Consider the following 25,865-nt stretch of genomic DNA (forward strand, 5'->3'; position numbering starts at 1 on the left):
CCTCCTTCTGCCAGTTTGCAGGGAGAGTGGTATACCAGTGTTCTATGCTTCCTTCTGCCAGTTTGGAGATGAAGTGGGATACCAGTGTCCTATGCCTCATCCCTCCCGTATTCAGAGAAATGGTATACCAGTGCCCTATGCCTCCTTCTGCCAGTCTGCAGGGAGAGTGGTATACCAGTGTCCTTTGGCTCCTTCTGCCAGTCTGCAGGGAGAGTGGTATACCAGTGCCCTATGCCTCCTTCTGCCAGTCTGCAGGAAGAGTGGTATACCAGTGTCCTTTGGCTCCTTCTGCCAGTCTGCAGGGATAGTGCTATACCAGTGCCCTATGCCTCCTTCTGCCAGTCTGCAGGGAGAGTGGTATACCAGTGCCCTATGCCTCCTTCTGCCAGTCTGCAGGGAGAGTGGTATACCAGTGTCCTTTGGCTCCTTCTGCCAGTCTGCAGGAAGAGTAGTATATCAGTGTCCTATTCCTCCTTCTGCCAGTCTTAAGGGAAAGTGGTATACCAGTGCCCTATGCCTCCTTCTGCCAGTCTGCGGGGAGAGTAGTATACCAGTGTCCTAGGCCTCCTTCTGTCAGTCTGCAGGGAGAGTAGTATACCAGTGTCCTTTGGCTCCTTCTGCCAGTCTGCAGGGAGAGTGGTATACCAGTGCCCTATGCCTCCTTCTGCCAGTCTGCAGGAAGAGTGGTATACCAGTGTCCTTTGGCTCCTTCTGCCAGTCTTCAGGGATAGTGCTCTACCAGTGCCCTATGCCTCCTTCTGCCAGTCTGCAGGGAGAGTGGTATACCAGTGCCCTATGCCTCCTTCTGCCAGTCTGCAGGGAGAGTGGTATACCAGTGTCCTTTGGCTCCTTCTGCCAGTCTGCAGGGATAGTGGTATACCAGTGTCCTTTGCCTCCTTCTGCCAGTCTGCAGGGAGAGTGCTATACCAGTGCCCTATGCCTCCTTCTGCCAGTCTGCAGGGAGAGTGGTATACCAGTGTCCTTTGGCTCCTTCTGCCAGTCTGCAGGGAGAGTGGTATACCAGTGCCCTATGCCTCCTTCCGCCAGTTTGCAGGGAGAGTGGTATACCAGTGTTCTATGCTTCCTTCTGCCAGTCTTAAGGGAAAGTGGTATACCAGTGCCATATGCATCCTTCTGCCAGTCTGCAGGGAGAGTGGTATACCAGTGCCCTATGCCTCCTTCTGCCAGTCTGCAGGGAGAGTAGTATACCAGCACCCTATGCCTCCTTCTGCCAGTTTGCAGGGAGAGTAGTCTACCAGTGTCCTATGCCTCCTTCTGCCAGTCTTAAGGGAAAGTGGTATACCAGTGCCCTATGCCTCCTTCTGCTAGTCTACAGGGAGAGTAGTATACCAGTGTCCTTTGCCTTCTTCTGCCAGTCTGCAGGGAGAGTGGTATACCAGTGCCCTATGTCTCCTTCTGCCAGTCTGCAGGGAGAGTGGTATACCAGTGTCCTATTTTACCTTCTGACAGTCTGAAGGGAGAGTAGTATACCAGTGCCCTAAGTCTCCTTCTGCCAGTCCGCAGGGAGAGTGGTATAACCAGTGTCTGATGCCTCCATCTGCCAGTCTGCAGGGAGAGTAGTCTACCAGTGTCATTTGCCTCCTTCTGCCAGTCTGCAGGGAGAGTAGTCTATCAGTGTCATATGCCTTCTTCTGCCAGGCTTAAGGGAAAGTGGTATACCAGTGTCCTTTGCCTCCTTCTGCCAGTCTGCAGGGAGAGTGCTATACCAGTTCCCTATGCCTCCTTCTGCCAGTCTGCAGGGAGAGTGGTATACCAGTGTCCTTTGCCTCCTTCTGCCAGTCTGCAGGGAGAGTGCTATACCAGTGCCCTATGCCTCCTTCTGCCAGTCTGCAGGGAGAGTGGTATACCAGTGTCCTTTGGCTCCTTCTGCCAGTCTTAAGGAAGAGTGATATACCAGTGTCCTATGCCTCCTTCTGCTAGTCTACAGGGAGAGTGGTATACCAGTGCCCTATGCCTCCTTCTGCCAGTCTGCAGGGAGAGTGCTATACCAGTGCCCTATGCCTCCTTCTGCCAGTCTGCAGGGAGAATGGTATACCAGTGCCCTATGCCTCCTTCTGCCAGTCTGCAGGGAGAGTGCTATACCAGTGCCCTATGCCTCCTTCTGCCAGTCTGCACGGAGAGTGGTATACCAGTGCCCTATGCCTCCTTCTGCCAGTCTGCAGGGAGAGTGGTATACCAGTGCCCTATGCCTCCTTCTGCCAGTCTGCAGGGAGAGTGGTATACCAGTGCCCTATGCCTCCTTCTGCCAGTCTGCAGGGAGAGTGGAATACCAGTGCCCTATGCCTCCTTCTGCCAGTTTGCAGGGAGAGTGGTATACCAGTGTTCTATGCTTCCTTCTGCCAGTTTGGAGATGAAGTGGGATACCAGTGTCCTATGCCTCATCCCTCCCGTATTCAGAGAAATGGTATACCAGTGTCCTATGCCACTTCCTGCCAGTATAGAAGGAGAATAGTATACCAGTGCAGGAGTAATTGTGAAACCACATGCTTGAGGGTATTCAGGTAGCCAGGCGGATTGGGTTGAGTTGCTAACTGAATCCAGAACTCAAGAGGAAATTCTGATTGGTATGAACAGTAAACTTATTTTATATAATTGTTATAACTCCTATAGAAGTTTAACTTTTATCTGAATACTCTCTTTTGTTTGATGATCATAAATAACTGAAAATATAAACTTGTTAACATGCCCATGGTCAATGCTATTGCCTTTTCTACCTAAATCCAGCCCCAAAACACTCCCATTCACTAGAAGCAATTATTGTTATCAGGACTGAAAAGCGTTTCAGAGTCAGAGAATAAATAAAAGGCCATTACCCTGTCGAGCTGTGTATTCATTGTCTTCAATGAGACGAGCAAGGCCAAAGTCTGCAATCTTGCAGATCAGGTTGTCCCCAACCAGAATGTTGGCCGCTCTGAGATCACGGTGAATATAATTCATTCGTTCAATATATGCCATGCCAGAAGATATCTAAAAAAAAAAGCAGAAATGATTTGATCACACAGTAGAGTCTGACAGTGCAGGGCTGTGAGTCCTTGGTAACTGAGAATTAGGTGGTCATGTGTCCTATGGACGTTTAGAAGTAAAAACTGTTATCAGCAAAAAGAGACTGAGTGAAAGGGCATCTTATGGCTACTGCTGGCTACACACATAATAACGGGTCATCAAATGTGACTAGTATTGAGCAGTGAGAACTGTAATGTTTATGTGAGTGTACACTATTATTCTTTAAAAAATGAGCAGCAGCCTACAGCAGCTGCTGAAGTTTACTATGTGGCTAAAAGATCCTCTAAAGAGCATACGGTAAAACATCTGAAAGTTAACTGGCAATTCTGATCTGAAAAGAATACAGCTACACTTTTTCTTATTTAGCTACACAGAGGATTGTGAATATTGAAGTATCCAAAGTCATTATTTTGATTTCTTCCCTGGAAGGCTTTACCTGCATATTACTGTGTTTGTGAACCTCATTTACCAATATGACAAAATTGTTTAGGCTGACTTCATAGAAATGCACCATATACCTAATGCCCTCCTATTAGGGCTGCCAACAGAGGGGTACAGGTAGGCAGTGGCATAGCTAAGAAGCTTTGGGCCTCAGCACAAGTTTTACATTGGACCCCCCAAGTATTGTATACATAACAATTCATATGGTGCAATAAAACCTGCCAAGGACATCCACAATATGAGAGGTGTAAGCAGAAGATGGGGACAGTTTGATAATGATTACCACTATTCAAAGCATATATAGAAGTGATCACTACCAGCAAAGCACCATTGAAGAGCCAATACCAGTTGACAGAGGGCCCCTAGTGGGCCCCTCTGTTCCAAGGGCTCTAGTGCGGTCGCAACCTCTGCATCCCCTAGTGCTAATCCATTGCAGATAGTACTCTATCACTGGGCTCAAGGAGGGGGGAGTTCTAAATTTTGCCTAGTGTGGAGGGGCCCAGGACAGGGCATAAAGTGTATTTGGTATGGGTACTTTTTTAAGGATTCTGATAGCAGCTCTGGCTTCCAATCATATGGCTAATTTCAAAATGTGTAAAGTAATAAGTATTTTTGTTTTTGTATAATGATTCTTGCATATACCAATACATGTATAAATGCAAATTATACAAATTACTTATTAATTAAGTTATCAGTATCACTAGTAGGGTGCTATAAATTGCTGTAGTGATTATAGGTGGTATAAGAACCAAAATTCCTGTAATGACATTACTGCAGAACATAGACACTGAAGCAAAAATAAATAAATTAAAATATAATGATTTGTATGTGTAGTACAACTAAGAAATAAAACATTAGGAGCAGGAACATAAGTCTTATGATGTTTCCAGTACAGGAAGAGTTAAGAAACTCTCTAGTTGTTATCTATGCAAAAGGGCCATTGAGCTCCACGACTTTTAAAATCACAGAGAGCTCTGTCTTCTGAAGCTTGTTATGTCAACTGTCAGTCATTGTATCTTATTTTTCTCTACAGAGGGCAGGTCACTAGTTCACTGGCCTGCTCTGTAAAATCATTTAGAATGCTGAGTAGTGTGTAAACTGCAAATATTAGAGAATGATGCAATGTTATAAAAAAAACACTATATAACTGAAATTAAAAATATGAGAATATTTTTTTTTGGTACTAATGTTCTAGTAATTATCCGAACTACACAAAATTCATTATATCATAATTTTTCCGCTTCAATGTCTCTTTAATTACTGTATATCCTGGTCATGAATATTTACTTATTGTGATAGATAGTTAGACCAGGAATAGTACTCTGTGGAATACTATTTAATATTTAGAGAGGAAATTGATAGACAATAAAATAAACCACTAGCTGCAAAACAAAGCCTCTGTGGGGACCAGTGAGTACCCCAACATAGAATCAGCACTTACTTACCTGTGCTGACATATCCACTAACTGTGGCAGCTTCAGGTATCGTCCAGGCCCTTCTTTCAGATATTCTAGTAAACTTCCTGCAAAACAGAAAACACAGATAAACCAATATTCAATGCAGCAGTAATAAATATATAGACCTATGTACTTATTTATGTTTGAAGCCTAGAGACGCACTGTTTTAGAAGATTTATAGACATAATAGCCTAAAGCCTTGTAATGCATTTTTCTGTTATGGAGGAGGGACAAAATGGTAACAATGAACTTGATTGAGTTGATCCAGCACTAAGGATCTTTGGGCAGAGTAATTGTACACACACTAGATTCTTCACAGAGATAACCCCAAACCATTGGCCCATGTGTGTGTATCCGCCTGAAGTCCTGTGTGATTTCTCACCACCTGGGCTGTTTTAGGCATAGACGAACCAGGCAGATGCCTGTGGTGACAGCTACTTGAGAAGCTATTCTTAGCACATTGTGCTTGATGGAATTCTTATACACAACTGCTAGTTACAGTAATGGCCCATATTTACGGGCTACAATTGTCGCCGCAACATGCGGCGCGCGCGTGTTGCGGCGACAGGTCGCCCGTGAGTATGAGGTGTTGCATGGGCACGCAAACCGAACCGTCGCTCGTCGCTGCAACTGTCGCTAGTCCGCGTGGGTATGCGGACTAGCGACAGCAACAAGCGGAGAATACATTGAGCTTCCGGCAGGGGGAGGAACAACAGCGACAGCTTCCGCCGTATCAGTTGCCAGGTCCCTCCGTGTGTATGCGGAGGGACCTGGCGACAAGCTGTCGCCGGCCTGTCGCGCACACGCTCCTGTGTGCTAGCGACAGGCACAAATGTAGCCTGTGAGTATGGGCCATAAGACATGAATAAATGCTAATTTTAACACCTAAATGGACACTACTGATTAACATAACAAAGGTTGCCTGAGTAGCATAAAAATTACATGGTAGGTACTGTTCATGAGCTAATTAAGCTGTAATGCTTTTGATTTGTTCTTTATTGATTGTTCCAACCTGTAAATACCCAGGTTTAACACAAACAGTATAATTTGGCTACACACCTCTTCTAACCTTTATAGGATTTATTGTGTGGTTTGAATGATTTTGCGCCAGTGCGGTGGCTCTGGCCTGGTTATAATATATGTATCCTATAGAATTGTTTTGAAAAGCATTTTTGTATCTAACCTATTAATTGATCATTGCTGTCCGGCGTGTCCGCAAGGCCAATTAATGTAGCCAATAGACGTCTTATTTATAAGTTTAGAGGGTGGGGGCAAGCAACAGCTGCCTTGTCTTGGGTGGCAAAATGGCCAGAAACGGCCCTGCTCACTACAGTATTGTGGATATTGCAGAACCCTTCACTACTACCATTAATAATATGAAACTGTTGTCAGGAATAAAGTGTTCCTGACAACAACTGACAGGCGCCGCCTGTGAAGATTCATAGACATAATTGTTTGTTTTGTTTTATTTTTATTTTTTTTATACACACAGAAAATCGGTTAAGAAACCTAATTTGCAGAAATTATGATGCTCGCCCATCTGAACAATCAAGAGCTGAAGAGTAATGAAAAAGTTTTTTTAAAATGAGAGTTTTTTTTAAACAAGGGGCAATTAGTGAAATGTATTTGTTCTAAAATGTACCTTGCTCCATAAACTCGGTCACAATGTAAATAGGCTCTTCAGAAACCACTGCATATAACTGAACCAGTTTATCATGGCGGAGTTTCTTCATGATCTGAGCCTCCTCTAGAAAGGCTTCTTTGGACATGGTGCCTGGCTTGAGAGTCTTGACAGCGACCTTTGTAGTTCCACTCCATGTTCCTTAGAAACAGAACATGCACAGTCATTCAAGGTTCGGACTGTTTTGCTTTGTTTGCTGCATACATTGACTGTCAAACACAGAATAGGAGATGGCTTCATGTCTATCTCCTGTGCAGAAGCTCCTGGATTAAAGTATTATGAAACTCAAAAAGAAAAAAAACAAACATGAACAGAAAACACTAAAAGAGTGGTACATCACTTGAAGACATATTTACACTTCACGGAAGATAACATTGCTGGACAAATTATCAGATTGTTTTGTAATTAAAAAAATGTGTGTAAAAGCTGAGCACAATCTATTTTGGTTCAGTTTCTCTAGCTGTCATTCAGACTCACTCAAAGAGCATGAGTTAGTTAAGGTTCGTACACATCTTTGACGGATGTCACCTGGCGGGGATCAGTACCTGATCACCATGGGCGGCATCACTGGGTCAGGCTGCACACCCGCGTGTCAGGTGTGCAGCTGATGATGTGCTGTGTCACTATGCGGGGGGGGGCAAAGGAGGGACGATGAGTGGCGGTGCGTGACGTCCTCTCCACTGCTGCGCCATGTAATATAAATACTGTATATACCATAGATGCATTTGTGCTCCCTGCTGCCTGCACTGCCACCGAATCTAGTCCAGCATGGCGTCAGCCTACTGGGTTTGAAGTGTGGGGTAAAGACTAACAGTTTGATCCCCTCTGGGACCACACACAATGCATGGCATAATTATACTGATATGCTTTCAATGTGGGGCAAAGCTACAGTGCAGGAGCTGCTGCTGCTTGCCCCCCTACTGATTGACTGTTGTAAGGAGGTAGAGACCATACTGGCTCCCCCTGCAGCAGCACTCAGCGATTACCCATGTCCCCCACACACAATGGAAAAAATTAAGTGCTGGGAGAGATTTGGGTGATCAAAAAAATAGCTTGGAATGGGTTACAAAGTGAAATTCTCATAAATACTATGTCACCACATCAACCAGCATCCTAAAAATCAGAGACCAAACAGATGTTATATAAATGCCAGCAAATACCATAAGTGTGACTCTCCCCCTCCATTACCTAACCTTAAAACCCCCCTTCCTGATCCCCTTACCCTAACCCCCCCTTCTGACACCAAACCTTAACCCCCCCCCCCCTCCTGACCCCTAACCCTAACCCCCCCCCCCCTTCTGACACCAAACCTTACCCCCCCCCCCCTCCTGACCCCTAACCCTAACCCCCCCTTTTGACACCAAACCTTAACCCCCCCTCCTGACCCCTAACCCTAACCCCCCCTTCTGATACCAAACCTTAAAACCCCCCTTCCTAACCTTTTCATTTTCAAAATGATACATTTCAAAATGATAATTTTCAAAAATGAAAAATTATAAATACAAAAGACAAAAAATTTCAAAAACTATAATATTCTAATTTTTTTAAAAACGAAAAATTTTAATTAAATGGGCCTGGCACCCACTATTTATCATTCGCCCAAATTTCTGCTTAAGCCAATAGCCGATAATTGCAATAGCACCTATGGGGTGCCCAAATCATCCATTAGCTGCAGGCACCCACATTTCCTGCTTCCATTTAAAATAGTGGACATGTTGACTTGCTGCAGCTATGCAGACCCATATGCAGCAAGCTTTGACACATTTTTCTCTTGGACAGTATTAGGTTTTCCAGCAATTTGTGGTTCAGTATCTCTTATTTAGGATCAGACCTGATGAACTATTCTTCACTCCCCACAAATATCAATGATCCTTTATCACCTAAGATCCTGTCATCCAATCACTTGTCCTTGTTTGGACCACTTTTGGCAGGTACTAACCACAGCATGCCAAGAATACTCCATTTTAGTTGCTTGCTGATCCAAATGTTTAGCCATCAACATTTGGCTCTTGTCAAAGTTGTTGAGTTCCTTTCAATTGCTTCCAAGACATCACCTTCAAAAACTGATTGTTCATTTGGTGTTATTATAAGGAGATATTCAATGTTATTAACGTAATCCCTAATGTTGTAGTGTGACTGGTTAGTGTGTTTTATAAATGTTTGTACTTAAGCTTTAAGGAGTTTGCCCAATCCAAAAATCCATCCATGTGTTTATTCTCCAAATTAATTTGGAGATTGTGGCAAATAAGGTGCTTTCCAGTGAAAGATCCAGTATCTGCAAATAAGTTTTATGTAATCAATCTGAAATTGAGCCTATGACACTACTAACAGGGATGGCAGAGGGTTTTTCCAGACACTCAAGAGAAAGAATAGTTTTCCGACAACTTACATAGACACCTCTGTATTCTGGATATTAAAGGTAAGGAAGGAAATTATGACCCAGAGGAGAAGAGTTTGCAATGGTTAAATAAATCCCTAAGTATTTTAAATAGGGCCACTGCCATTTATATTAAAAAGTCAAATAATATTGACCTATCAAACAATGTAATATTCATGGAAAGAATACCTGCAAATTAGTGAAATAAGCTAGATTAATAGCCTTGATGCGTTCTGAAATCATCACAGAAATAGACAGAAGTGAGCTAGTGTGCTCATGTGCTCAGGCCCTAACTCTAACCTCCCCTGTCATCTACCATGCCTATTCTTAAAGGGGCACTGTGGCGAAAAAATTGTAACATTTAAAATATGTACAAACATAGACAAATAAGAAGTACGTTTTTTTCAGAGTAAAATGAGCCATAAATTACTTTTCTCCTATGTTGCTGTCACTTACAGTAGGTAGTAGAAATCTGACAGAAGCGACAGGTTTTGTACTAGTCCATCTCTTCATGGGGGGATTCTCAGGAATGTATTTATTTTCAAAAGCACTAAGTGAATAGCAGTTGCTCTGTCCAACTGCCAAAAAACTGTGTAGCAAGCAGGGAAGCTGGCCAGCATCATTGTTTAAACAAATAAGACGTTCTCCTATGTTGCTGTCACTTACAGTTTGTAGTAGAAATCTGACAGAAGTGACAGGTTTTGGACTAGTCCATCTCTTCATAGGGGATTCTCAGCAAAGCTTTTATTCTTTATAAAGATATTCCCTAAAAGGATTCTGTTTGCACATATTTTAAATTTTAAAATGTTTCGCCATAGTGCCCCTTTAACTGAAATCCATGCAATGTAAAGGTGGCCACAATACAATTTTTGTTATTTTATTTATCACAGAGGAGAATGCCCACACAACCTCCATGTTTATTCCCACTTCTAGGAGTATGACTAAAGTGGAATCCCCCATAAGAGGGCGGCAGGTGAGGCTGTGTCAGAAGGAGTCAGCCAGCTTTCAGTGACCCCAAAGAAGGTGAAGGCATTGGAAGTGAGAAGATCATGGATAAAGTTACAGACTGAACAGGCATTCCAGAGGGCAACAGAGATATGTGGGGGAGGATTAAAAAGAAGTGGACTATTTATAAGGTCATGGCAGTTGGGAGGTGAATGCGGTTTGCTGTTAAAAAAAAGGTACATTTGCACATTTGTAACTATTTATTTAATTGTATATGTGCTAAGATGATATTTTAAAGCTATGTTGATTTTATTTTCAGTTGGATATATTACACATAATATTATGTATACATAACCTATACATCCTGGGTCATATGATAAGGCCCGCCCTACATAAGTAACTTGCACCTCTTGATCTTAGTCTGATGACCCACGTCCCCGTGACCTAACAATGTATGGAATACCTCCTAGCCTTTGTACACAGGGGTCAAGCTTCATTTGGGTCTAATCAATTATACAGTAAAATGATCAGTTTGTCTGAAAATTGGGAGTGGAATTTTGCAGAACAACTGGTACATAGGTCATGAATTAGCTGTGGACTTGCTGAAAAATATGGCTCAGTTACACATACTGCGCTAAGCGCATCTGTGAAAAATCAATATAATATTACAGTAGTGGGAACTTGCTTGGAAAACAAAAGCCCAGAGAAGTAATTGTACATATATATGTGTATCCTCTCCAATTACAGATCAGTTGATAGACCAAAACAATCGACTGCCCATAAGAGTTTCCCATGTGTACTAGGCTTCACCCATACGTTTTGGCAGCAGTCCCTTCCCTAGCCTCTTGATCTACAACTGGCGAGTTGTAGTGGTGTGACTGTTTTGCAAAATCTAGGTTTTTTTCTCCAGTAAAGTTGGAGGACATCCAGGGTAGCTGTATATGAGACAAAGCCATTGATTTCCATTTAAGATCAGATAAGGCCAAGGATACTGCAGCTTTCATTGAATGGGAAATGTCTTATTCAAATTTCACAGACAACTCTTCAAAACTTGCCTGAAAACTAAGAGGCTGATTGTTAGGACGGGGCAGGTGCCATTTTTGCTGCAGTTGCACAGATGTAGTGTAGACATTTTGGAGACAGTGACTCAGATGCTGGGTACTGTTTGACTTTTTTACTGGTGAAGTTCTTCCATCCAGTCTGGGGACTTTACGGCACCTGTTTCCCAACCCCAGTTAAGCTTCTATTGGGTAGTGAATGAGATGTTTGTGAGACCCAATAGCGGTGCTCGCCTCAACATGCTAAACTCATACATACAGGGTGCATTTCTATATGTTTTCCTTCTGTCCTGTGCAAGAGTTCAGGTTCACTTCAATACTTTTACAAAGATCATAGAAATATGCACATCATTGTGTCCCCATTTCAGCCATACCTGGTTTCCCTGAAAAGACCTACCCTAAAAATATGCCCTGGCATGATTATTCTGGATTTTTTTTGATGCTCAAAATATAAGCCCTACTCCAAAAATAAGCCCTAGTAACAGTTCATAAAACAGCCTTATAAAAATTGTGTCCAAGCAGCTCCGGTATACATGTAAATACGTGTAAAAAACTAAAATCAATTGGCAATAGAAGGCAGCAGGAGATAGACCCTTCACTAAGGAAAGCAGATACCCCCACAAGAATCGCACTCAAAAGACCCCACGAGACTCAGAACAATATGGCACGGTTCACACTGGCAAAATAGTGGCAAACGGATCTGTGAAAATGGATCTTAATATTCACTCCATTGCCATCCAGCTGCTTCTGTTCCGTTTCCCCACATCCTCCACAGACCCCCAAAGAGAATTTTCCTGTTTAGAACGGTCCGTTTCTTCAGTAGTGTGAAGAAACTTTCAGTTTTCGCTTCAGCTTCCGTTTCCGTTTCGCTGGGCTCAGGAAAAATTGCTGCAGGAGGAAACTTGCAGAATCGTGCAGAATGGATCCGTTTGAACAGACAGATGTGAACGGATCCATAGGTTAATATTGGATCCATTCGCATCTGTTAAGATCCCTTCCGGTCTGTGAGCGGCATGTTTTTTTTACTGCCAGTGGGAATCAGGCCTAAGGACTGGCAAGTGCTGCGCTCTCTGTAAATGTAGATTGTTGTAATTGAATGAAAAATGAAGAAGAGCCACAAGAAATGAATGATGGAATTTAGGGTTTGCAGAGTTATATTGTTCTAGAATGGGATTTCAATAAATGTTGATTATTTTTTTTTTTGTTAAAAAATAAATATACATTATTTATTATGAATGGTTACATTTTAAAGAACATCAATGTTGTAAATAGATATATTAGTATTTTATTAACATAATCTTTGATGAAGCCTATAAACATATTAAAGGGAACCAGAGGCAAGAGGGATATGGAGGCTGACATGTTTGTTTCCTTTTAAATAATGCACATTGCCTGGCTGTCCTGCTGATCCTCTGCCTCTAATTTTTTTAGCCATAGACCCTGAACAAGCATGCAGATCAGATGTCTGTGACAAATCTGACAAGATTAACTGCATGCTTGTTTCAGGTGTGTGATTTAGACTCTACTGACCAGAAAGATCAGCAGTACTGCCAGGGAACTGGTATTGTTTAAAATGAAATAAATATGGCAGCTTCCAAAGGTCTCACACTTCAGGTTCATTTTAAGGGTATTTAAAGGGCACTTACCTTTCCAGACATCTCCAAAGCAACCTTGTCCCAACTTTTTATCAAGAGTGATAGAATCCCTTGATATTTCCCAAGCATCTTTTGACAGTCCCAAGGTTTGAGGCTTCAGGTTCACACAAGGCCTTCTTAATAGCTGACACAATCCATCATTGTATTCTGCAGAAAAAGTTATGGTTTCGTTTTTATTACTCAAATTAAAACATATTTGAAGGTAACTTTCACTTTTTGTAGAGGAAAAACTCAGTCTTTCCATTTTAGCTCTCAGTTGTATTTTATGTATAGCTAGGATTAAAGGCAAGCATCTTTCAGCTTGATTACATTTGTATGCGCATATAAAACATACAGTGAGGCCCCATTTACACGTAATTAGTTGGTATGCGTTAGTACGTGTTAGTACGTGTCTTTACGCGTTTTTTCCATAGCAGTTGAAACGCGAAGAAGATTTCACTTAAAACGCGTTAAGTGTGAACTGTGCCATAGGAATATATGGGCATTACTTTGAAAATCAGTTTTCTTCCACTTATAACTTAGGGCAACTGATTAAGAGGCCTAAGAATTCACAATCCTCTTTAATTAACCTGTCAGTTAGAAATATCAAAGTCTGAATCCATTTTCTGGATTAGTCCAGATGTTGAATTGAATAACAAATTCTCTTGCCTAATTTCTTCTGCAGCATATAGTTACATAGTCATTTGGGTTGAAAAAAGACATACATTCATTGAGTAAGGTGAGGATATCTGGAAAGTCTCATAGCAATGGTACTCCAAACAGAGTACAGAGAGTACTGTTGCTAAGGCTACAAAGAAGAGTGATTTCAGCTTACTGTCAGGTGGCAGATTGAAATAAAAAGATTATTTTAATAAAAATAAATACCAAAATGAAAAAATAAAAACATTGATCTATGTTTATGGCACCTTGTGTTTTTCATTAACAAAAGTAAAAGCTCCCTTTAAATGTACCCTCTGGCTTCCTTCACTTATTAATAATATCCCCTCTGGTTTTCTTCAGTTTGTGGAAAAAAACTACATGAAAATTGAGAACAAATGATCAGGAAACTGCAATACCACTTTTCACCACACGATGTCACCATAGTCATGTGGAATCCAGTGCAATGCTTTTAACTTTATTTATTTACTTATTTCTTTTTATACAATTTCCTTCTCATTCATTGACCTGCATACATCTTATAAGTTTATGTATCATTGTACTAAATATGTAAAAAATATTTTCTTTTACAGCTTTGCTTTGTTCTGAGGGCCGTTTCGCACAGGTGACTGCCAGCAGCTGTGCACTGTGTTTAATGCCAGGATCCACTGTATACTGCATTGAGATGCATGACAGCGTTCATCTTAATGCATTTACTGTAGATTGCAGGTGAATGCAGGAATTCGAATTTTCTATAATGCTGCATGTAGCATCTAGTTTCGGGTGCGTTTGCAGTTTCATGTCCATACAAGGGGCTCAAGACACAACACGGTGACGAAATGCTTGGAACCAATGCCAAACCCTTTTCTGTCAAACACTTTTCCAATAAACACTTTTCATCAGCAGAAAAACGATTAGAATGCAATCGGCTAAACGAGCCACTGGCAGTTGTCCATGTAAACTGGGGCCCTTACTGTTAAAATATACCAAGAAAACTGTGAGGTGGTTGCTGCTTATCTTTTTTTTTTTTTCTAAAAATACGTGACGGGCTGTCATGATGTTATTTTGAATCAGTACTGTCTGGTATAGAGCAACTAAAAAACTGCGCAGAGCCCTGGTTATGATGATTCACTAATGGCTAAGGATGAGTTGCCTGTTCTGTACCAAAAATAAACAGACATTTCATTGTATTACTACTTCACAGCATTACTTCTTCACAATCCTTTAGCAGTATTTCATAACTTACAGCTAACACCTTTTTTTGTAACTATTTGGCCAGGCTGAACATTGGTATACCTGGTTTGTGTTTTGTCACCTCAAAGACGGTTCTGGTGATTTCTTTCAAAGGTCAAAGAAGACGACGAGAAGAAAACGGTCCACTTAGTGGAGTGCATTGGACCCAATCAGAACGAATGTGAAAGGATACTTATAAGTATTAGGATCCTTTCACATCTGTGTGTTCATAGCGGATTAGTTCAGGGTGACGGAGGCCGAGGTGGGGAGGGGTGATTCCCACTGGTCTATTGCAAACCAATGGTAGGTTGTGATGCCTCTGTTGGGGATCTACGATCGGTATAAAGGTATTCCCATTGTGCATGGACCCAATTGGATGGTGGTAGCAGCGATGGGAAAAGCGCCAAATGGGTATTGAATGTAAGGGATCAGAAAACTGGATGAAAAAAATGATGCACAATGTAAGAAGTTGATCCATTCAATGGAAAACTGAACAGTTTTTCATACAGTGTAGTGTAAATCCAGCCTAAGTAATCAAAGTGCCCTAATGTTAGTTCCGCAGCTAAAAATTTGGTTACATGACCTAAAGCGGCTGAGTTAAAGGAGTTGATAACTTTGTAGGTGGGGCGCCTGCTGCTAGTGCTTAGATTGCATCATCCTGGTACAGACTGCAGAGACAGGGGTACAGACTGAATTGAGAAGACTTCCCTTTATAGCAATGAAGGTCTGTGATGCAGGAAGTGACTGGGGACGCAGCTCTTGTCCGGGTATTTTAAAAGTGGTTTCTTTGGCAACAGCTGGTCAATGAGTTTCTGTGTAGATACAAACAAGCTTCTCATATGGATGCCTATACAAGACTTGTAAAATCTCTGTGCCTGGATTGGGCAATTAAATACGTTTGACAAATGTTATTTGTGATTGATTGATCGATGCATACATGAAAACATACCTTTATAATATTGCACTAGTTCCTGCACTGTGTCAAACTGGACCCGGGATGTAATGTAAAAACCTCCATTATCAATTTTGCGGATTTTATAATGTTTGATGTGATCTCCTTTGATGTTGTCCCAGTCTCGAACAGAGAGAGAGAAGGCTCCTAAAAGAGAAGCAAACCAATGACAAGTGCTGAACGATCAGAAAAAACAGGGAATTAGCACCTTCTAAAGAAATCAGCCAATATCTCTGTCATTATACTTTAGATGAGATGGTAGATTCACATTATCATCTGAAAAATGAACAGTAGGTAATGCTGTATCAATATTTATTGCACATTCAACAGATAACACTGAGATGAGTCTGGCATTTGTTTGGCACCAGAGGTGTCCCAGTGCAGTCCAGATAAAGAGGAAATGATCGTGTTGCAGGGACTTATGGGTAGGAGGGTTGGTTACAATGTTGACCCAGGTCTCTTTTAACCATGTGCTAGCTTAGATTGCTGTAGGTGTGTGAAGAGTGTGGAGCTGGCCCTATGTGCAGGAGCATAGCAAAAAGGATTACTGGCAAGATCTCCACAACATGCTTGCTGCAGTAGATATGAAGGATGAGAGATGTAAAGTGTAGTGATGTCGCGAACCTCCGAACCGCAATAGACTTCAATGGGGAGGCGAACTTTGAAAAATAGAAAAAATTATGCTGGCCACAAAAGTGATGGAAAACATGTTTCAAGGGGTCTAACACCTGGAGGGGGGCATGGCGGAGTGGGATACATGCCCAAAGTCCCAGGGTAGAATCTGGATTTGACGCAAAGCAGCGTTTTAAGGGCAGAAATCACATTGAATGCTAAATTGAAGGCCTAAAGTGCTTTCAAACATCTTGCATGTGTATACATCAATCAGGGAGTGTAATTAGAGTACTGCTTCACACTGACACACCAAACTCACTGAGTAACGCAACGCAAACAGCTGTTTGCGTAGTGACAGCCGTGCTGGACTGATGCGCAACATGGCCAGAGTGCAGGACGTGGCAGTTTTCCAGCCCATATGGTCGCCGGGCTGTGGTAGCTCAATGATAGAACAACAGTGACTGTCCAGCTGATCAAATTTGGTCTGTCCACAATAAAGCAACGACCTTATTATCTTCTTGTATGTAGGTAGGCATAGGTAGGAGTTCCAGTATAGGTAGGTAGGCATAGGTAGGTGCCTCAGTAGTTAGCTAGGCATAGGTAGGAGACCCAGTATAGGTAGGTAGGCATAGGTAGGTGTCCCAGTAGTTAGCTAGGCGTAGGTAGGAGTCCCAGTATAGGTAGGTAGGCATATGTAGGTGCCTCAGTAGTTAGCTAGGCATAGGTAGGAGACCCAGTATAGGTAGGTAGGCATAGATAGGTGTCCCAGTAGTTAGCTAGGCATAGGTAGGAGTCCCAGTATAGGTAGGTAGGCATAGGTAGGTGCCTCAGTAGTTAGCTAGGCATAGGTAGGAGTCCCAGTATAGATAGGTAGGCATAGGTAGGTGCCTCAGTAGTTAGCTAGGCACAGGTAGGAGTCCCAGTATAGGTAGGTAGACATAGGTAGGTGCCTCAGTAGTTAGCTAGGCATAGGTAGGAGACCCAGTATAGGTAGGTAGGCATAGGTAGGTGCCTCAGTAGTTAGCTAGGCATAGGTAGGAGACCCAGTATAAGTAGGTAGGCATAGGTAGGTGCCTCAGTAGTTAGCTAGGCATAAGTAGGAGACCCAGTATAGGTAGGTAGGCATAGGTAGGTGTCCCAGTAGTTAGCTAGGCATAGGTAGGAGTCCCAGTATAGGTAGGTAGGCATAGGTAGGTCCCCTAGTATAGGTAGGTAGGTAGGTGTCCCCTTATAGGTAAGTAGGTGCCCCAGTAGTTAGGTAGGCATAGGTAGGTGTCCCAGTATAGATAGTTAGGCAGGGCCTGGCTGGCACAGTAATAACAATTACCAAGGTCCAGCTGCAACAGATAGGGCTGTATCATGTCAGTGTCAGTGAGCAACACACACAAAAAAAACACATCAGGAAAACATTAGCTCTCAAAAGTGCTGTTGAGGGGTGCTATTTTAACAATAACAATCAGCCAGGAGCAAGCCAAGAGCCTAACTAATCTTTCCCTAGGAGAAAAAATCTGCAGCAGCTCTCCCTAGTCTGTCTATTTGCAGCAGACACACGAGTGAGCATCATGGCCAGCGAGCCTGCCTTATATAAGGGGGGGGGGGGGGGGGGGGGCCTCCAGGGCTTAGTGTAGCCTGAATGGCTACAATGTGCCTGCTGACTGTGATGCAGAGAGTCAAAGTTGACCCTCATAGTGCATTATGGGGCGAATCAAATTTCCTCAAAAGTTCGCCTGCTCCAGGCGAACGCGAACCACCAAAGTTCGCCTGGAACCGTTCGCCGGCGAACCGTTCGCTACATCTCTAGTAAAGTGTAAGGATGGTTAGAGATGCCCATTTCTGATTCCACAGAAATTCTAATTTCCACCAATGGCAATTTCTGATTTACGTTTTTCCAATTTCGGATTTACAGTTTTTCCAATTTCTGAGGAGTATTTTATTTATAATTTTTTGCATCAGACAATGCAAAAAAATTGCAAAAAAAATCATAAAAAGGGAATCTTGTGATTGGTCTAAAATTACCACGGTAAACTGATTTTTGCAAAAAAATTATGCATTCTCCGATTGGGCTAATGCTTCCGAGTTCTGTGATTGGGAATTACCAAGTTGCAGTAAATCGGATTTCCGTAGAATTCCAATTTCCATTTTGGAAAATTTGCTGATTTCCAATCGTAAATGTGGACATTTCAATTCTGCAGAATCCGAATGAGCATCCCTAGTAAAGAGTGGTAAGCTGTGTGGATGCCCTTTTTCCCCTTTACAGATGGAGCATACTCGCTCTCTTTGTAGTCAAGGGAAGATGATTCCTGACCCTTCAAGGTACAGTCTGGGCCCTTTTCCTTTTGGCAACAGATGGTCATGATGCTTTGCAAATGTCGGTACAGCTTATGAACAGTGCACAAAAGTACTTCCGTACAAGTCTGTTACAGTGCTTGAGCCCAAGAAAGATGTTGCATGCAGCGTCTGCCAGATGTAACGCCAATCGAATGTTGGGTGTTTGTAACCAGTGTGGTCATAGCCCTAGTCTGGCCAGCTGCCTTCTGCTTTTAACAGGTTTTGTCTCATTAATGGGACTCACCCTTTGTAGCTTCACTTTCTCTTATCACGTAGCTTCCTGGTGTGTTTCCTTCAGCCATAAGCTGCCTCTCTGCATCCTTCCTGCCAAGTTTACCAAAATACCACCTGTAAAGAACAGAATGCTGTTATTACCAGTGCAAATGTAGTTTAAGACATTTAGGACAATATTATCCGATCACCACGCCATGTGTTTCAGTTTGATAGAAAATAAACGTATGAGATTATTAATTGTTGTTTGTGCAGTATTAATGATAGCACATTAGTAACTTCGAAATAAGCATAATATTTATATTTAATTTAAGGCCTGCATTTTTAAGACAGAATTTTAAATGGTAGTCTAATACAACATGTGCTTCATTCAGCTGCAAAACAAACAGAAATAACAAGCCTTTGAACTTTTCAGCATTGAAATTGAAATGTTAACAGCAGTGTTTTCTCATCCAAATAGAAGAGCTTTGTATTCTATTTACTTTTCAGGACAGCAGGCTATATTCAACTTGCTCATTTGCATAGATGACACCTGCAATGCAGGAAAACAGAAAGGGGCAATTTCTTAGTAGGACTATTAGTGTAATTAGTGTATGCACCTAAGTTTTCTGGGAAAACACTAACTAGATGGGGTGGATTATCAATATCTGCCTAATATCGATCACTTACCACCTTGCCACATTGTCCCACAAGGTATTAGATCAGATTCCTCTTCCCCAAGAGCTGAATAATGAGCTACAGTTGGGTCTTGATTATTCGGCACAGATGGGGATTTTCTGACACTGGTTATGTGTAATTTCTGATTGCTTGAGAGTTCAAGCTACCGGGAGCTTTAGTGTAACACTGACTGCCCTGCCTCCCACAAAGCTCTTTCTCCCACTAATGCAGAACTGTGGCTGGAGTCGGGAGACACTTACCGGATCTCTGGGCACCTGTCTTCTGCACTTCTTATAGCTGCTAACTGTTCTGCTGCATCCTCTGTACGCCTCCCGATGCGTGCATGTGACCTGATTCAGGTCAGGTGAGACATTTGAAAGCCTACTGAGGATGCAGCCACACACACACACGCACACACGTGCCTAACCTTAACTGCCCCCCTCCCCACAACACCCCCTTCAAGCCTAACCATAACAGTTCCACCCCCACGCTTAACCGACCCCCGCTGCCAATACATCGCCATAGGCGCCATTATACAGTTCAGATATAGTGTTACTGTCACATTTTGGCACCCGGGATGCCCGCTATATATCGGACACCCAAATTGGCAGCGCCTAAGTTTCTTCCGATAGGGGGCAACCAAGTTTCCTGCTTCGGAACCAGATAGATATGAGTCAGAGGTAGAATAAGAGAAGTACAGCAACAAAAAGACAGGGAAACTTGTAGTGTCTTAAACTGTATCACATCAACTGGTGGCTCTGCAGATTATTTTTTATCATTATGAATTTTTTTTTACAGCACTGACATTTTCAACAGCAATTCATGTAATTAGCTGTCCCTCAGCAGGGCTTACAATCAAAAACAAGCTGTCAGACAGCTGCTAGTTTTCTATTATAAAATACTAAGGAGTATTTTTGTGCATACAAGCAAATTAAAGTCAAACACGAATTCTGAAATGTGAAGCGCTGCACTTACTCTTCAGCTTGTATTGAATTCAATGGAGCCACATAGTTACTGGGAATGTATCCTGTGAATCCAGAGCGCAGTGATCTGGCCTCCCACCAGTCACCCTCACTGCAAAGAAAAACAGTAATTTTATTTATTAACAATAGCACCTATGTTGTTTTATATCATTGATATTAGATTTGCTTTCTTTCTTTCATAATTCAGTGCTGGGGTTTGCAGAATAAAGAGTGTTCTTGTACCTTGAAGAAGAGCCATGTTTAATATGAGCAAAAATGCAAAATGTTATCCATTTAAACACAGGAAGGATACACTGTAAAGATAAAGGCTAGGTTCATATTTGCTGGGGTTCTTCTCAGTCTGGATGGTTACAGCAAATCCAGTGTACGCTGCGTCTATCCATGTCCTTTGGTGTCTTTTGTAACCAGGAGTGTCAGACATCCAATATAAACCATAGGGCCCATGCAGAAAGTTATCAACAGTCAGTTTGCATAGCAAGGCACACTATAAAACTGTCAATAATTGTCTCGTGAAGTGATCCAGTGATGTGAGGAATATGGAGGCTGCCATATTGATTTCACTTTAAACCATGGTCCGTTTACCTACGTGTCCACTGAGGCAACTGCCTTGGACCTAGTGGGCCTGCTCCATGCGCTAGGGGACTGTGTAGTTGTCCATGAGGCATGTTGCAGAAATACAGAATGGTTAGCAGAACACTCTACAAAGGCAAAGGCAAGTAACTCACCTGTCCACAAGCGCTTATTTTCTCTGGTCACACATGGTAACCTAATAATATTATTTCCTAACACTGATACCTGGGCACATATGGCTACTTAAGTATCTGGAGGCATGAGACTACTTACAGTTTGTATTTCAGATAACCTGACTATTTTTTTCCTTCTTAACCTTTGCCTATTTCTGGTATCTGGGGGCACAAGAGTACTTAATATTTTTATCTGGGCAGTGGGAGTTTTATTTGAGCAACCCAAATCTTGTGTTTGGAGGCATATGACTACTTAGTTTTGTGATCTGGAGGGAGAGGGGCACAAGGTTACTTAGTTTTTGTATCTAAAGATTCCAGCTGCTTAACTCCGGTATCTGGGGGCCCCATAGTTTTCTAACAACTAGGATGTGCCCCACAGACAAAAGTCAAACGGACTCTGTTGCATTATAACACTTTGTAGTCTCTCTCACATGCTTGACTGAGATACTACCATATGCCTGAGCACCCTTTCAAATGATAAACTGGTGGAGGACAGATGCCCCAAGCCATTCTTCTGCCTGGGGTCCAGCCTGGTATAAAGCTAGCCCTTTTTTAAACAATGCATATTGCCTGACTATCCTACTGACCTTCTGCCTTCAATAGTTTTAGCCATGGACCCAGAATGAGATTAGATGCTTTAACTGCACTGACTACACTGGCCACCTACTTGTTTTGCGATGTGTGATTCAGGCACTGATGAAGTCTGAAGCTAGGTAGACTTGACACAATGCAACTTCCCATGCAATTGACAGGATTGCACCGATTATTTCCGAAATGCCCGATTGGCTCGCAAACAATAATGGGATCAATTTTGGGAAGTTATCATTGGAAAATCGATCCCTTTATTGATCTGGAGTAGTTTGGACATTTGCACAAGATGCAACTTCCTGTCAGATTACCTGTCGATCTGACAGGAAATTGCTTTGTGTGTACCTAGTATGAAACATCAGCAGAATAGCCAGGCAATTGGCATTGTTTATATGGAAACAACATATGGCAGCATCCCTGTTCCTCTGACTTAAAGAGAACCCGAGGTGGCTTTGTATAACGTTAGTGGGGCACAGAGGCTGGTTGGGCACACTAACACCAGCCTCTGTTGCCCCATTGTGTGTGTCAAAGACCCCCCTGCTCGCCGCTATACCCCCGCAATGCTGGCGACACGCAGCGTGTCGCCAGCACAATGTTTACCCTAGCGCTGTCTGTCAGCGCCGCTCCGCCGCCTCCTCCGCATCGCCGCTACCCGCCCTCGTCCCTTCCCTCACGCTGATTGGAGGGAAGGGACGAGGGCGGGTAGCGGCGATGCGGAGGAGGCGGGGGAGCGGCGCTGACAGACAGCGCTAGGGTAAACATTGTGCTGGCGACGCGCTGCGTGTCGCCAGCACTGCGGGGAGGATAGCGGTGAGCAGGGGGGTCTTTGACACACACAATGGGGCAACAGAGGCTGGTGTTAGTGTGCCCAACCAGCCTCTGTGCCCCACTAACGTTATACAAAGCCACCTCGGGTTCTCTTTAATGGTCAATATGACAAGCAGGGCTTTAATCCTTGTTATTTCTATGACTTTGCTATGTGCTAGCAGCTAGGCAACTTTTTTTTATGATTTTAGTAATGCTTTGCATCGTTTTAGATTTCATGTTAGATCAGCAAAATTTACTTGAAAATATGTGCTGTGAGGGACTCTAACTAAACAATAGTGGTGAGTATGTGGAGTTAAATGTGCAATGTTTTATAAAATTCTCAGTTCTGTGTTTGTGGCAATTTAGATAAGAAATGTTACTGTGAACCACAAATATGCTGTTGTTAAGCTCTGCAGAGCAATATGCTGAACTGTGAGAACATTACTGTCGCCACATGTAATGAGAACTAAATGTAGGCGGGGAAAAGAGAGATGTGGAAGTAGTCTAGCTAGTCATTCTGGAAGTGCCTAGCAAGGCTCAAATATGAATGCTGATTTTTTTTCATTGCCACTACTAATTGGTAGGGTGCTGCTTCTAATCGACACCCATGTCATTCCTGTAAGTGGTGGCAGCTGGATACCAGGGAATGTTAGGCCAGGTAACATTCTGAGTTCAGCATCTGGAATGCTTTCTGGTAACAATTAACTGAATTCTGATTACCTGCTAAGGGCTTTTTCACATGGAAGGCTGAACTGCACGCTTACTGTGCAGCTCAACCTCCAATCTACTGAACACTTAGGACCCTGTGGCTGCAATTTCATGCAGTGTCTGTAACCCACGTGTCAGCATTTGACACAAGATACTGTTGTTGGGCAGCTTAGAATCGGTTCATGAGAGCTTGCCAGTGCCTGGCGAGTGCATGGGAGCAGCTGACCTGTTAGCCCCCTCTCTGTGTGAAAGAGGCCTAAGGGCTCTTTTCACACAGCCAGCTAAACTGCATGTTTAGCATACAGCTCAGGCTCTGATCTGCTTGCCACTTAACGACTTCTGACTGCAATTGCATGGACCAGAGAGGCAGCATTTGTACCCCATGCCAGTCAGTGTTTGACACACGGTGCAGTTACCAGGCAGCACGCAGCTGTGACTCCTGGAGAAGGATGCTTCCCAACTGCCCATACCAAGTGCTTCCGAGGGGGTGCATGGGGGCAGATAAGAGGTGATGGTTTCACTGCCTTCAGCCTCCCATGTAAAAGAAGCCTTATGCTGTGTACCCACCGGGCAATATTTGCGGTGATGCTACCCAACGTCGGGCAACATTATTTAACAGAAGCATATTAAATTATGTTGCCCCCACCACGATCGTGCATCGTTAAGCAATGAAAACAGAAGCTCGGTTCAGGTCGATCCCCGACGACTCCCGTACAAAGTATCGCGATCGTTTGAACTCTTGTTTAAGCCTGTCATGCAACATCGCGAATACCCGGCGGCAGGAAGATGGATCAGGGATCGCTTGTCATGGGACTTCAACGCTGGATCCATCTTCCTGCCTCGTTTGATGAGTGTGTAGCGTAACACTATACATTTGAAGTGGGGTGATATGAAACATGGCAACATTTAGACTGAAGCATATTAAAGACATCACACAAAGAAGGATTTTATCTCTTAGCAATGAGTTACATACGAAGTGCTGATAATGTGGAATTTCTCTCCCTTTATAAAACTCAGATCATCCTCCGTACGAGCTTCATAATCATACAAATGAAGGTGGTCACTCCTCCTAAACAAGTGGAAATTAAAGAAGCACTTAGAACATGAGTAGTGTTTCCTTTAACTGAACAGTTACATTTTTTAAATAGAAGTTTTTAATTGAATTAGATACAGTGGGTTGCAAAAGTATTCGGCCCCCTTGAAGTTTTCCACATTTTGTCATATTACTGCCACAAACATAAATCAATTTTATTGGAATTCCACATGAAAGACCAACACAAAGTGGTGTACACGTGAGAAGTGGAATGAAAATCATACATGATTCCAAACATTGTTTACAAATAAATAACTGCAAAGTGGTGTGTGCATAATTATTCAGCCCCCTTTCATCTGAGTGCAGTCAGTTGCCTATAGACATTGCTTGATGAGTGCTAATGACTAAATAAGGTGCACCTGTGTGTAATCTAATGTCAGTACAAATACAGCTGCTCTGTGATGGCCTCAGAGGTTGTCTAAGAGAATATTGGGAGCAACAACACCGTGAAGTCCAAAGAACACACAAGACAGGTCAAGGATCAAGTTATTGAGAAATTTAAAACAGGCTGAGGCTACAAAAAGATTTTTAAAGCCTTGAACATCCCACGGAGCACTGTTCAAGCGATCATTCAGAAATGGAAGGAGTATGGCACAACTGTACACCTACCAAGACAAGGCCATCCACCTAAACTCACAGGCCGAACAAGGAGAGCGCTGATCAGAAATGCAGTCAAGAGGCCCATGGTGACTCTGGACGATCTGCAGAGATCTACAGCTCAGGTGGGAGACTCTGTCCATAGGACAACTATTAGTCATGCACTGTACAAAGTTGGCCTTTATGGAAGAGTGGCAAGAAGAAAGGCATTGTTAACAGAAAGCATAAGAAGTCCCGTTTGCAGTTTGCCACAAGCCATGTGGGGGACACAGCAACCATGTGGAAGAAGGTGCTCTGGTCAGATGAGACCAAAATGGAACTTTTTGGCCAAAATGCAAAACACTATGTGTGGCAGAAAACTAACACTGCACATCACTCTGAACACACCATCCCCACTGTCAAATATGGAGGTGGCAGCATCATGCTCGGGGGGTGCATCTCTTCAGCAGAGACAGGGAAGCTGGTCAGAGTTGATGGGAAGATGGATGGAGCCAAATACAGGGCAAACGTGGAAGAAAACCTCTTGGAGACAGCAAAAGACTTGAGACTGGGATGGAGGTTCACCTTCCAGCAGGACAATGACCCTAAACATAAAGCCAGGGCAACAATGGAATTGTTTAAAACAAAAAATGTATATGTGTTAGAATGGCCCAGTCAAAGTCCAGATCTAAATCCAATCGAGAATCTGTGGCAAGATCTGAAAACTGCTGTTCACAAACGCTGTACATCTAATCTGACTGAGCTGGAGCTGTTTTGCAAAGAAGAATGGGCAAGAATGTCAGTCTCTAGATGTGCAAAGCTGGTAGAGACATACTCTAAAAGACTGGCAGCTGTAATTGCAGCAAAAGGTGGCTCTACAAAGTATTGACTCAGGGGGGCCGAATAATTACGCATACCCAACTTTGCAGTTATTGATTTGTAAAAAATGTTTAGAATAATGTATGATTTTCGTTCCACTTCTTACATGTACACCACTTTGTTATTGGTCTTTCACGTGGAATTCCAATAAAATTGATGCATGTTTGTGGCAGTAATGTGACAAAATGTGGAAAACTTCAA

The 25,865-nt window shown here is 42.8% G+C and overlaps 1 protein-coding gene across 1 annotated transcript in view; it reads right to left on the bottom strand.

Annotated features, from left to right (window-relative positions):
• FGR (FGR proto-oncogene, Src family tyrosine kinase) overlaps positions 1-25,865 on the bottom strand; it is a 51,330-nt gene that overhangs the window by 19,866 nt on the left and 5,599 nt on the right. The window contains exons 2-9 of the mRNA XM_068269257.1: positions 24,090-24,185; positions 20,263-20,361; positions 18,644-18,747; positions 15,457-15,606; positions 12,630-12,785; positions 6,565-6,744; positions 4,911-4,987; positions 2,835-2,988 (exon numbers count right to left, since the gene is read on the bottom strand). Coding sequence (XP_068125358.1) covers positions 2,835-2,988; positions 4,911-4,987; positions 6,565-6,744; positions 12,630-12,785; positions 15,457-15,606; positions 18,644-18,747; positions 20,263-20,361; positions 24,090-24,185 — 1,016 coding nt within the window. The remainder of the gene's footprint in view (positions 1-2,834; positions 2,989-4,910; positions 4,988-6,564; positions 6,745-12,629; positions 12,786-15,456; positions 15,607-18,643; positions 18,748-20,262; positions 20,362-24,089; positions 24,186-25,865) is intronic.

This window comes from Hyperolius riggenbachi, chromosome 2 (assembly GCF_040937935.1).
Source record: "Hyperolius riggenbachi isolate aHypRig1 chromosome 2, aHypRig1.pri, whole genome shotgun sequence".
NCBI classification, from domain to species: domain Eukaryota; kingdom Metazoa; phylum Chordata; class Amphibia; order Anura; family Hyperoliidae; genus Hyperolius; species Hyperolius riggenbachi.